A 14,281-nucleotide genomic window follows, 5' to 3' on the forward strand; every position below is an offset into this window, starting at 1 on the left:
TTGGAAATTCTCGCGCTTTATGTATTTTCGCCTTTTCGTGATCAAGTGTAACATTACGAAATGTTAATTTGTATCTCCAATAATGCTAAAACATAATGCTATTTTATTAATGCTTTGCACCGCCAGATATTAAAATCGATTCGAAAATCTATTTTCTAAAAGTGTTTATGGCACAGAATCTGGCGCCATTCTAGAAGCTTTCAGCGAGTATTCTTTTAACCACTTTCGCTGGCAATCCGTTCATAAAATTTTACAGCGGACTACGACGTTGTAAAATATTTTTGCATAATATTTTATGCAAATTGTTCGCTAATGTTCTCGGAGACGTTATTATTGAAAATACTTTTAATAGTCTGGACCTTTCCGTGGTGTTATGAGTTTCTCGTAAAGTGGTAAACACAAGTGACACAGCACGTATGACGTAGCATGTTTTTGTTGTTGTTATTGTCGTCTGACACGGAGAATCTATCATAACACGTTGTCCCAGCGTAAGTGGTTAAACATTAATATGCAGAAACGAGAAAGAGAGAAAGTAATTATTTAGAATATATTATATCTCGAGATTCTTTATTGGTCCTTCAAGTTCGACGAAATTTATGGTTAATGCGGTAAATTTCGTCACGGGTTGCGTCTGAGTTCGGTATGATCAGCACGTTGACTCCCATGTTATTTTTCATAGATTACTCTATCTCAAAAGTTTACCAAAATTCGAATGTGGTGAAAATTATTGTAATTACATTCTCGGTGCATCTATTTGTCAGTTAGTTTTATCATTTATTGATTATATTTGACCTATTGATTACTGTTGACTATGTATTTAATTCTTTGAGTGCAATTAGTCACGCTTTATGCGTAAATTAATGAGACGCGGCAAGATCATAATGTACCGGTCAGCGATGATTCCCTCCCCCCATCCCTCCTGGCTGGCCCCTCAACGTGTTAAGACCACGATCGTTCTCGCGCAACGATCTCTCGTCTCAAGGCGAGGTTAAAGCGTCGTCGGATGAAGTCGTTAAGAGACCGTTGTTAGGCAGGCCATAGGTGAAATTTATCGTGGGTCGTTTATTAGAACAAATCGAGTTTTCATGCGGCCGATTGGTCGCCCGTTCGCAAACGTTAAGATGATCGACGAGCGGCGTCGGAGGACCGCTCGCGCGTCAGGTCGTTTCGGAGCGGTTTTTCCACCCGCTTTCTGGAGCAGCGACAATTTTCCGCTTCTAACGTAATAATCGACCGTGAGGGAAAAAATGTCTGGATTATCTTGGGGTCTCGATGCGAAAATAGACCGCGAGAGTGTCGCGTTCTCAAATTTATCACGTCGCCGTAGCAAACGGATGCTCTCTGTGCGTTGAGAATGCTATTTATAAGAGAACGTTCGTTTAAAGGAAGAAAAAATATTAAATAGAACGTGAATATTCGATCCTGCTGTTTGCCAACTTAATGCCGGGCGATCATTTCGCACGCGAATTTCCACCGTCGAATCTCGATTCGGCGAGAAATTAATATTACTCGCATACACACTACAATACCGTCGCGTACCGTGCACCCGTACAACCACATACCTCCTTTTAACTTCGTACCCACGCCAAGATCACAAAGACGATTATGATCGAGCACACGCGCGATGAGCGCGCTGGAAATTCTATAAGATGTCTCGTCGAGCGTACGTTTACTCGTCGTTTAACTCGCGCAAGGGTGTGTTCGTGTACGAAGGGATCCGATGTCGGTCTGTCAACTTGCAGGTGCAGGGAGTCGCGGCGGCAGTGGCGGCGGCGGCTGCTGTGGTGGCGGTGGGCGGCAGGGTGTAAAGGACGGGTATTCGAGGGAGAGAGAGAGAGAGAGAGTCGAGTCGCGGGGATTCGAGCTACCGGAGGTGGTGGAACACGAAGGGTCGGGTGACTGGAAAAGCCGCGGGCTCTGCTGGCGTGTGCACGACGGATACGTGCCTGGACTCCATTACGGGCTCGGAACCACTCTTTTCTTCCGATAAAAACGGAAAAAACTATCCCCACCCGGTTCACCCGCGCAAGTTCTCCACCTACTCCGCCCGTCGTATCGGTAACTGCTTCGAACCACCCGAAGCCGCGCCATCAGCCATCCTCGCGTTCCAGCCCCCCAGCACGCCACCCTCAGCCGCCGTTACGGTCGTCCTTCTCCAGCGGGTCCTCGAGATACGTCTGCGAAGTCTGAGAACGCGGACCTCCGGCCTCCGAAATGACTCGGGTCTCGCTGATATTTCCGCGCAGCTTTCTTTCTTTCGCTCTGTTCACTTGTGCGCAGAAATGGTGATCCGCGGACGGGAACGTCGGTAGCGGTGCGAGCATCCTCGACGAAATGTCTCGGTTATTTATTTGCCGTGACGACGACGGCGACGGAGTTAGGGCAACCCGAAAATTCGCAACGACTCGGGCCGTTGAGCGTCAATCGATAATTTTCATCACCATCGATTATTTATGACTTATTACTATTACATAATATTGTTTATTGCTATTCATAGTTTTAAAAACTCGGAAAAAACTAGGTTTTTTTCCAATTTTCCGCAGTTTTTTTTTTCAGTTGCTTTCCACGAAAAACGTGAAGAAAACGTTTTCTTCATTTATTTCCGCGGAAAATAGTAAAAAGTGTTTTTTGTTTTTAATATATGGTTATTACTCGCAATTATTATTTACGTTGTAATTTACGGTACAATCGATACATCACTGGCGCATAACGTGTCGGATAACGTAATCGTCACGGGATAATGATACGTCAAAACGGAAGACATACGCTTATTTGCACGTCCTCAAATTAACATCCGTTGAGTGACACACGACACGGAAATATTTATCTCTCGTCGCGTAAAATATCTCATCGTTAAGAGAATCGAGTATTACCGTCTCTCGTTGGTGAGTAGGTAGCCAGGTAGTTGCATCGTCGAGAATCGCACGGCGCGGTTTCGAAAATTGCTCGTGGTCGTTTCGCTCGTCTCTTGTTCCAGTGTTTCCCGTATCCGATATTTCCAAAGGCATCTGTTTACGGCAGGCTTATATCCCCTCATTGGATTCTCATTGCCTGAGTTTAACCGCTACGGTTTCTTCCTCATCCTTCTCCTCTCCTCGTCTTGCCTTTCTGTCCCTTTCTCTCTTCTCTCACGACCACCTTTCTCTCGGGTTTTCAATACCCCATGAAGTCTGGCGATACGTTCGCGGACTGGGTCTCGAATAAGTCGGTATTTCTGATGTTATACATCTCTCGGCTTTCTTTTTCACTCTGCTCCACCCTGTTCCTCTGGTCTCCCGTCTCTGTCATTCGCCCTCTCTGTCTCGCCTACTTTTTATTTTCTACTTACGGACGATGCTTGTCTCGATCAGCATTCATTGTACGAGACGCAGAGCGAAAGGCGTCTTTATTGAAAAGTTGCGCCGCCGCGGTTCAAATAATTTCACTGCTACGAGAGGAAATATCGGGAAGAAAAGAGACAAATCTAGAGCGCGGATTTTTGCGGACGTTCAGGCAAGTACCTCGCCTCGCCTCAGAAAAACGATATCATCCTCTACGTACGATGCAAGTGTGAAAACATCAAACACGCCGACGTTAATATCGTTCTCACCGAAGAAAGCGACTTCTCCCGATATTTTATCGATGCGCGATTACACGGCTGCGTTAAATTATACAATTGCAATTTGCCGAAATATGGCGCCCCCTCCGTAAATTATGAAACATTCGCATTAAATTGATTTATAGATTGCGCGTATTCTCTCCGCCCCGGCAGCGATTTGCGCGTGATAAATAATTTAGAATATTAAACGAACCTTTCGCATAACTATGAGCGGCGAGTCGCATTTGCCGTTCCATTTCGCGAATATATTGATTGACGTACGTGAGACACATTCAATCGAAGGTACTTCTCGCGGCTGTACTACGCCGGCGCGATTGACTTTTGGACAGAAATATCGTATGCGGACGTGATATCGAAACAGAAATAGCTCGCCCTTAAACTGTCAGAGTAACGAATTACCGTGGAATCAGGTGTATGTTCCACTTCGGACGTTCCGCGAAGAATTCCACTACCTCATAAAATACGTCCGATTTATTCGCGATCGATGTGTAAAAATGTATCCGACGCGAACGTCTGTCTCTCGCGCGCCACAAAGCGTGTCTGTCATTCGTGTGCGGTATACTTTTGACATAAATTATTTATAAAACTGTGTGTACAAGTCGTTCTATATAATTTATGCAACACACGCGACGTTATACCATACACGTACAAATGTTAAAGAAATTATAAAAAAATTTTATACCGGTCGCAACAATAACGCGTCTAAATTATTTTCGCGCATTACACGTCTCGTAAGAGTGGCGACAAATATCTTCGAATTTGCGCTGGGAGGTCGAAAGTTAATTTTCGGTGCGACTTAAGAACTCGACGTTTCTTACGATCGGTGGTACGGAGCCATTTCCGTGGAAGCCGCACGCGCAGAAAGGTTTTTGAACTCGCGAGCGAAGAATCCGGCGGATGCGTTATGCACGAGAGAGGAAGGTGCATGCCCAGAAAAAGAGGCGGAAAGAACGTGAAACGAAGAAAGAGGGAGAGAAGCTCTTCGTAGCGAGAGAGGGACGACGATAAAGATGTTCGGTGTTTCCTTTCGTCGTACACGCGGGCCAGAAACGTCTACGCTTCCGTTATTTTTTCAGAAAACAATGTCGGACAGCCCCCAGTCGCTCGGGGTGGAATCTTTTCGACTTTCTATTTCTGGAAAGAAGCTCTTCGGGGAGAGCTCGGGACGAGGAGATCGATGGAAAAATATAGCCGCTAATAGTCCTTCTCAAAAGGGTTCGACAGTTTGATCGACAGACTTTTTGCCAGCAATTTCAACGGCGCGAGCGTTCTCTCTCTTTCTCTCTCTATCTATCTTTCTATCTCTCTTCCGAATCAAGAGACTCGAGGAGTTCCCGAGCAACTTTAATATTCGATAAATTTTTATTCTCTCTCTCTCTCTCTTTCTCACCCCCCTTTCCCTCGAGGACGAAGGGCGGAAAGAGACGGCACGGATGGTCGCGGGGAAATTATGCAAACTATTCCAAAGTAACACTCGAATTAAAATGGAATTACACTTTGATGCGCACGCGATGTTCCTCGTATTTCTAATTCTATGGTCGCCACTCTGAATTCTTTTAATTAGCGAGACGACGAAAATGCAGCCACGAGTTCCTCGTAACGGAGGTTCTCGCCCACTCCTACTCTCCCTTCGCCGTCTTTTTCTCATTTGTCGGAGCACGATTGCGGCCCTGGGTGACTAAACTTTGCGAGAAGGAATCTGTCTGTTCCCGCGATCGGTTGTTAAAAATTAATCGTGTCGAATGGACTTCTGAGAATCGCGATAGAAACGTCGTGGAACGAGCGAATCCGTAAAAAATTCATGGCTGTGATTAAACTTATATCCGGATGAGGAACAGCAGAAAAGAAAGAGACGCGCTTATACCGAGGTACAATACTTATTATCACACATGGACGATATTTTTAGATCGCATTTATAGCCAATTTCGGTTTCATAAATCGAGTAATTACACGGACGTTTAACTATACTCTAACGCGCATCATCGTCGTCGTCGACGAAAATGACGCCGGTTTACGAGCGGCGGCCGGCAAATAGCATGGCCTAAATTTTTAATTTCGCGGTAAATTACGCACGATCGTGCTCGCGACACATTAGGAGATATTACCGGAAGTTCGACCGCCTTTAATGCATGCTAATCCGCTATCACTGTAACCCGCGAGAGAGTTTTCAACCCTTCCGCTCACTCACACGATCGCGCGAGCGAGCGGGCGCATCTCCCGCGGGAATAACATTTCCATGATCGATCGCCGATCGCGGTTAAGAGGCGTATTAATTGCCCGTCGATCGGTACCTCTAATTATCGGCGTGCACCGCGCGGCCTGATTAATTACTATCGGCTGCCCACGGGTGGTAACCAAAGTGAGATCGATGTTCGACCAAGGGATTCTCTTTAATTCGAGTCGATCGAGTGATTATTTTTCATTCGACGGCGTCCGGCCGTCCCCTCCGTCGGCTCGGCATTTTTTTTCCTCTGTGTTCTCTTTGCCCGCACCACTCTTCAATATTTCGGTGTTTTAATGTCCCATAGAACGCTCTTTCTCTCTCCATTTATTTCTAATCCTCTCTCTCACTCTCTCACCATGCTTTGTATTTTTTGCTAAAGTTCGTTTAAACGGAAAGCGTTTAAGACGCGTTTAAATTAAAAACGCGAGCATCTCTGCAACGTGATTTAATTCCCGGCGATTTACTCATCTCTCTCTCTCTCTCTCTCTCTCTTTCTCTCTAATTGTCGCTGTTCTCAGTCGATAATTATGTTGAATCTTCTCCAGCTGCCTCCTTCGTTCGCGCTTAATTCGCGCGAAATAGCGTTATTCTTGTAATCTACGAAAATTTACATCGCGATTGGAGAATTTTCCGCGCTGAGAAACCGCGATCAGACTGTAAACAGGAACCCGGTGGAAGCTCATAAATACGACTTCCGCAAACTTCCCGCGAAACTCAAAGACTTCTTCCATCGAAGAATCCCTTGGAAAGGGATTAGCGCATGGGGCGGAAGAAGAATTTCTTGCCGCTCGCGCGGAATATTCGTGCTCGCGCTTCCATTTAAAAGGAAAGAACGAAAAGGAAAAACGAAGCGTAAAGAGAACGAGAGAGAGGGAGGATGAGGAGACGGAAAGTACGCGAACGCGTCGAAACGCCGCTAATTTGCGAACTCGGCACTTCGGGTCTCGGGATTCTCGCGTTTCCGCGATACCCGGTCGCGTTCTCTCCCGCCGCCGGTCTTTGTCTTTTTATTTTCCTCTTTTTTTAAACGTGACTCACGGGGAGAGTTCATTAGCACCTAGCCATGCGCCATCGGACGAATGACGACGACACGCCGAAACCGTGGCCTGTCCCTGGAGAGGAGAGACGCACTCGAGATTCGGCTCGCCGCTTGTACCGCCAATGGGAGAACGACTATCCGAAGATAATTCCATTACTATTGTCCCTCTTCATTGTTATTCCACGTCGGTACGTACCGACGACTATTCGAGTCCTCTTCTTGGATTCCCGTTCGATTACGAAGGGATTTTGAGGGGAGTCACGTCTGCCAACGATGCGCCCGAAATATGGCGTAAGAATCCCGAGTGCGCGCGCATGTACAAAGATTGTCTGAAATTGCAGTCTTACACGATATCCCCTCGTCCACCAGCATCTCGTACACTCGCGAGTTTCCTTTGAAGAAACGGAAAATGTCTCGATCGTTATTCGTTATTAAACGGAAAATTATAATGGCAGGCTTGCCCCGACGACGGATTCCAGAGTCGATTCGTTTTTACGGGCGCGGTAATTTTTTGGCGGAGGAGGACCCTTGACGCGATCCTCGTAGCGTCATCAACTCTTTGTTATATCGCGATGAAAAACATTCAATTTTTTTATTTTAATATTATTTTTATTATTCGAAGAAATATCCATTTAGAGTGAAATCATTGATCGTAAGTGTGCATTTTCGAATCTTTTATTTGACATAGTCTTCTGAGGCATATAAATGTATTTATCTTGAATCGCTATCGCTCAACATTGCATCCGCTAAGTAATAAAACGTCGGATGAATGTCGGGAGCGATAGGCGTGCGTGCGACTTTCGGGATTTCGACCGCGCGATAAAGCTCCGACGTGATCTCAATCTGATAGAGACGCTGGGTCGTCGATTATCTGCCCACGTTTAATTCACCGCTTATCGATTGAGGAATGCATCTCGCGGTTTGGTCACGAACGTGCGGAATTTAATTAATAACACTGTTATCGCGCTGTCCCCTTTGCTCGAGAATTTCGGTCGAGCTATCCGATGTCACTTCGACCTGATTTCAGGACGCACAAACACAACGCATATATATTACATTATTATACACCGAATGCTAAATCGAGTTTTAAATAACGACTATTAACGGGAACCTTAGGACGAAATCTGAATTTTTCAGTCAAATTATATGCAATACCTGACATTATGCTGTAATCGTAATTCAATGAAAAAACTCACGTCTAATTCTAAATAAAAATCTGAACATCTCACAAGACAAGTTTCAAACGACTGTTAACACGAATCTTTTAGTCCGATGTTCATAGTCAGATCTTATACTTAAGATCGTCTTAAATTCATCTTCAACTGTATGGCTCACTTCACTGGCTATGAAACATCTGAAGATAAACTTAAGACGGTCTTAAGTATGAGATCCGACTATGAATATACCGGCCTTAAAAACATCCGGTGACGATCGGTCGGCGGCTGCCGAAATCGGTTTATCCGGCATCTGGAATCGCCGCGGGAGCCACCATGCGCGCATACGAAATCACCACGTGCTCGTAGGTAACACGCCGCCGAAGTTCATTAGCACCGCCACGCGCCAACAGCCGTTGCACGCTAATGCCGAATATGGAGGGGCTTTCCGAAAGAGGTCTACCAGGGGTTGGCAGGGCGACGGGAGAGAGGGTCGAACGCGAGAGAAAACATTCTTCCTTCGTCGCGATATATCGACACGAGCGAGGAGTCACAGCGATCGTCAAATTCCGTCTGTAAGGAATTTTGCGGACGTGAATGCCCTGGTCTCGCTTTGTGTCCGTCGTCCTGCCACGATAAAAAAAGAAACGACCTCGCACTCGCGTGAGGTGTCGAATCCAATTCCCCGGGTTCGACGACCGCGTTTTTGCGCGTTGTCGCGCGCTCGATTCCGAGCGTAGATCGTATAGCTCTCCAAAGTGCGTTTGCTTCGCTCGCTTGGCGAACGGATCGCGATCCCGTCTCTTTTACGTATCAATCTTTTCCTTTCTTTTCGGTCTACTACATTCTCTTATAATAATAGCAATTAGATGACGTGGAATTTAATACTATCTCGTTCGCTTTTGTTTCCAGATCGAGCAATGCAGCGCAGCGAGCAGTTCTCCGGTTAAGGTAAATATTACCAGCTTTATGATCGGTGTAATAATTCGGGTATAATTTTCTCAATATGGAGATAATTTCTCGCAAGCGCAGCCAGCGTCTTTGAGCGCCCTGATGCCCTTTAAATGCGTGCGAAATTAATCAGAACGAGATATTCGTGAAACATCGCAGTTCCGATAATCCACTCCGTGTGCTTTTTTTTTCTCTTTCAATGATCACGATGAGAGAGCAACGTTTGAAACGATCCCCAGCTTCAAATACACACCGTCTCTTTTTACGATAATAACGTTCCGTCCTTCCCTCGCTCTTTACCTTTCTCTCACCATTCTACGATATCGTTTGATGTCGCTTTATATTAAGTATGTTCTACCGTGCTCGGTAAACTAGTAGACGCGCACGTATCGTTTTCGAGCGGCGTTCGGAAATGCAATCGCGTGCGCTAGCATATCGACAGCGAAAGTAGGCCATCCCTCAAGAGCGCTGCTCTTCCCCGGGGTTAGAAGGGACGAGAGGGAGGTGGCGTTCGCTAAAGGACGCGATGAAAGAAAAGCTCATACAGTCGTACGAGACCAGGTACTTCTCTGAAGAAGGAAGGGACCACTCCGAAAGACCGAGTAATGCTCGAGTCTCTCCTACCTGTTAGAAAATGTCCGCGAGCTATACGCGCTTGTTTTCGCTTTACTGGCTCCGCTAATTGGCTAAAAATACTAACCGCGTTTGAAACCGCCCGCAACATTACTGCCGCTCGCCTGTGTGCTTCGTTTTCCGGCGAACTTCATTTTGTAACGGCGGCGATATTATCCAAAGAGCGCGTTTACGGTAAATATTTAGAAAACGGGATCTCTCTCTCTCTCTCTCTCTCTCTCGGAATATATAGATTCTACATGTTCTGTCGCAGACGCTAAAATACGCGAGGAAATTACTGCATCTGTAACTTTTAGGTAATTAAACAACGCTCGGTTATAATGTTTACGATTTAATTAAGATGCACACGCGAAACTCGACCCAAGGTGACTTCTGTGCTTCAGAGTATCCGTACGGTGTATCGTTATTTTTACTATCGCCATGTAAAATATTCTCTCGCCGGTAATAGATGCGCTTACTTCGATCTTTCGAAGGCTGTTACTGCGACGTATCGAGGTCCTCATCAGGCCTTGAATTACTATACTATACAAGCGCGACATCCCCATTTTCTACCTCTTCAGCGCTCACACCCGCCTGGCTGGCTGCCTACGTCTCTCCGACGTAAAGTATGACGCGCAGAGTAATTTTAATTACGCGATGCAGCGGCCCTGAATTGTTGCTACCGGGGGGGAGGGGAGGGCTCAGACATATTGGACTAATTCACGTCATTCAGGCGACACTTATTAAACCCGGGAATGCCGTCGGCCTTAGTCCTGGCAGAATGCGGGATGGAGACGCACGAAGAGAGGGCGAAGGACATGGCGCCGGTGCGCGACGAACGTCGCCGGCCACGGTACGAATTTGCCTCTCCGCGAGAATCAGACTCTCCGACGTATGATTATCCTCATATTTAACGATGTCGCCGACTAAATAGAAAAGCATTTCGCGATTGACCTAAAACAAAATCAATTCTACGTTTCGATCTCGCACATCAAGACCTCTCGTGAAAATTAACATTTTCACTTCTATGAATAGATCCTTTAAGTATTCCAGCGCCAGAACACGCGCGCGCGCGATTAATGCTCAATTTTTCAAAATTAAGAAATTTGCAAAAAAAAGAGATTAATCCGGATAATGAAAAACGAGACGCACGCGACGTCGCGAAGAGACACGCCGTCGAAATTTGGGACGCGTGACGTAATTACGAGCACGCTTTCCTTCGTCCACGGAGAACGATTCCCAAACATATTAAAGCACCGTACTCCAGAGGAAACGCGTCCGAATTAACTGTTTACCTCCTCGTCGGCGGAAAGACCGGAGAAAAAACCGGCCGCGTATTCCGGTACGATTTCACACAACGGTAATTAGAGCCACGCACGCCGAGCATTAAAAAGTCATCGCCGAAAAAACAGCAACGACGAAACGGCGGATAGGCATGCAGGCAGGGAAGAAGAGGGAGAGGGCGGGCACAAGACAAGAAGAGAAGTCCTGTAATAATCAGCCTGCTGCTGCTGCGGTAACGAAGGCGAAACAAAACGCTGCTCGATATAATCGGTGAATAATAATCGGCCGCAGCACCGTTATCGGATGGGCATAACGAGCGCTATCGTTAGGTTTTAATGAGCGCTAGCCCTAAATTAATATAACGACCCGCGCGCACCGTGACGACGGCCCCGCGTAGGGCCCCGTGACGCGACACGGCAACCATAACGCCGTGATGATGTCGGACGACACGCGTGTAAGACACGGCGAAACACTTCGCCGACCAGCTAATGTCCGACGATCGTCGCAATTAGCAATCAACTGTTAATTGATTGTCGAACGACGCGATTCGTTAGTCGATGACGCGTATTTCGGGATCTCTCGCGCTTTTCGTGTTTCTCGCTCGACGATCGCTCAGACATGATCTGTGTCCGCGTCTTCGAGTCTCGCCTTCGCTACGAGTTTCGTTTCCAAAATGTGCCGCTTGAATATAGAAAGAGAAAGAACGAGAGATAAAGAAAGGGAGGGGAAAGAGAACCGCGAGATCGGTGTTCATTATAACGATGAGCTGTTTGATTAAAGTTATTAGCCGGTAATTAGTGATTAATAAAAGAGTGTCTCTTAAGCGGATACCGCTTTTGTCATGGCAACGGCGGGGGAGATCTTGCGAATCGGTTGCTAATTGGTCGTAATTATCGACGGGTACTTGATTCTCGATGTTATCACCGATCGTTATAAGTTTTGACAGGTTAATCGCGTCGCCTAAATAAAATAAAAAAAAAAGAGAGAGAGAGAGAGAAGAAAAAGAGCAGAAAATGAGAGAGAACAAGAGAAGGAGAAAAAGGGGTAATTGGGTACCCGCGGAGGAAGCGAGCTCTTTCACTCTTCCGTTTCGTGTCGTTCCTTCCTCGGAGGAGATTCATTAATTAATAGTATACGCGGGGCGGCACGATGTGACGCACACGTGGCGCGTTGTAGCACGATTTCCTTCGCGCTTCACCGCGGTCCTGTAAATAATCGTCATGACCACGGGGATAATTTTACAGCCTTTTCTCGTCAGCGTGACGTAAAAAAAATATCTAGTATTAAAAATCGTAACATCGCGAACGATTTCTTATTTCGCCGCTAACAATCGGCACAATTGATCTGCGCACACCGAGAAAGCCATTTAGTAGACTCAAGAAAAATTCTTGTTTGGATACGGACAAGCAAATGTTTTGGATGTGAGAACCAACGGTTTGGTATCTCTGAAACGAAAATGAAAAATGTTCGACTGAGAGAAGCAAATTTTCGTTCTCACAGCTAAATATTTATTCGCCTCGTATCGAAGTAAGAATTTTGTTTGAATCAACTGAATAGGTTTCTCATGTGCGCGATTTTAACGCTGAGAGAAAGAAATTGAAATTATGCGAAGCAAATGTTTCTTGTGACGTGTTCTCGGTGTAAAAGAGAAGAAAGAAAGGGAAAAAGAAAAATGCAATCGTTGTGTACGTCAGAGGTTGTCGTGTCAGAATCCGATGTCAACGTATCTCGTATAATCACCGCGTACGCGGCGGTGGCTCCGTCGCGTTGATCGAACGACCGCCGCGCGGGTGCCGTAACGTCGACAGAAAGGGAGCGATTTCTCGCTCGCGTCCGCAACAGCGGCGGGTCTCAGGGATACTTTCCGCGGCAACGCCGCGTAACATAGCAGCCGAGGAGGTATAATGCGCGGTTTGATGCGCGGCACGGGACGGCACGCAAAGTCTGCGCTAACATCAGCCTTCGTGCGTCGTTTCCGGAGGGAGGACGCGCCGACTCCCCTTCTTTCCTACGGAGTTGTAGTGTATGCTCGATCTTGTTCTCCCTTTCTACCTGTGTGTACGCGTTTCGGTGTACTGTATACGGTAACATACCTCTTGAGCGTCGCGCTACGCTGCATCGCAGGAGGATATATTTCCGCTGTCACGCCGCGACGACAATCTCGCGAGTTCGCGCCTTCGATGTTCGCCGATGTCGTCGCGATATTAATTATAAGCGAACACAGGTCGCGTGGTATACGCACAGAGCCCGAGGTACACGCGTCGTGATAGAGGAAAAGAGAGAGAAAGAAGGAGAGATATCGCCGTCGGTTCCTGTGTTCACCTCTCTGGTGATTATCGAATACGATTTGCGTAATTATCGACAGCCTTGACGCGTCGAAGCGCGCGTCTCTGCCAAACGAGCATGATTATCTCGGATCCGAACGTGCTCGGCACTCTCACGGCACTCGGGCCTTCTGTTGCTTGTTTGTTGCATAGATGTAGGATAGACTTAATACCGATTCGTGGAACGCGCGGAATATCACTCGGGGAGAGATCGTTATCGCGCACGATTGTCATTGATTAGACTAAGTATTTCTTGGAAATTCCACCGAAGCTCATTAGCCGCTGCATTATCGAAGAAGCCGCGACGAAGCGCTCGAGCCAGGAGGCGCCGTGCGAATTGTCACCCTGACTGGTACTAATTTAACAGCGATTTCTCGTGACTCTAATTTTCGAGACAGGCGCGACACACACTCGTCCTCATCGACCAAACCGTAGTCAAATGTTCTCATCGCTTCTCCCCACAGGGGAAATTAGGGCTGCGGGCAAGAGAGGGTGGGATATTGGGATGAATTAGAAATCAGAAGGAAAAGAGCCCTCTCTCGGTCCGCGCTTCGGACACAGCACGGCGCACATTCCGCTGCCACCCTGTATATAATTTCGAATGAATGACTTATGGTATTAGCGGCCGACATCGTCGCGCCCCCGTACAAAGCGCTTCGCAATAGCGCATCCTAATGCGTCATGATGCATAATAATGCATCATAATGCGTCATGGTACGCCGTAATGCACGAAAATGATTCCCCGACAGGTAGAGGTTTTCTTTATTTCCGCGCGACTGATAAACGCGATTTCCCGCCGGCTCCGACGCCGCAAAGTAATCGCGTTTGTTGGCGGTTCCGCGCGCCGCTAATTATCGATGAACCGTGCGCGATCGCCGGAGAGCGAGGCGAGAAACGTTCGCGTGGCGCGCGCGTCGCACATTTCCCGCCGCGTTTTTTCCCCCAAAAAATGAGAGAGAGAAAAAAGGAACAGAAGCCGTCGCCGACGGGCAATTCGGAGCATCGATTTTCGAGCGGCGTCGCGAAACGCACGCGCTGCATTTAACCTGGTTACACGCGGATACGGCCGGCGACTTTGCCACCATGATTCACCAT

General features: G+C 47.1%; 1 protein-coding gene across 1 annotated transcript in view; it reads left to right on the top strand.

Moving 5' to 3' along the window:
* Positions 1-14,281, top strand: part of LOC106741613 (3-phosphoinositide-dependent protein kinase 1) — a 325,306-nt gene that overhangs the window by 86,203 nt on the left and 224,822 nt on the right. The window contains exon 3 of the mRNA XM_014613805.1: positions 8,928-8,966. Coding sequence (XP_014469291.1) covers positions 8,928-8,966 — 39 coding nt within the window. The remainder of the gene's footprint in view (positions 1-8,927; positions 8,967-14,281) is intronic.

This window comes from Dinoponera quadriceps, unplaced genomic scaffold (assembly GCF_001313825.1).
Source record: "Dinoponera quadriceps isolate SergipeBrazil2010 unplaced genomic scaffold, ASM131382v1 scaffold586, whole genome shotgun sequence".
Classification (NCBI taxonomy): domain Eukaryota; kingdom Metazoa; phylum Arthropoda; class Insecta; order Hymenoptera; family Formicidae; genus Dinoponera; species Dinoponera quadriceps.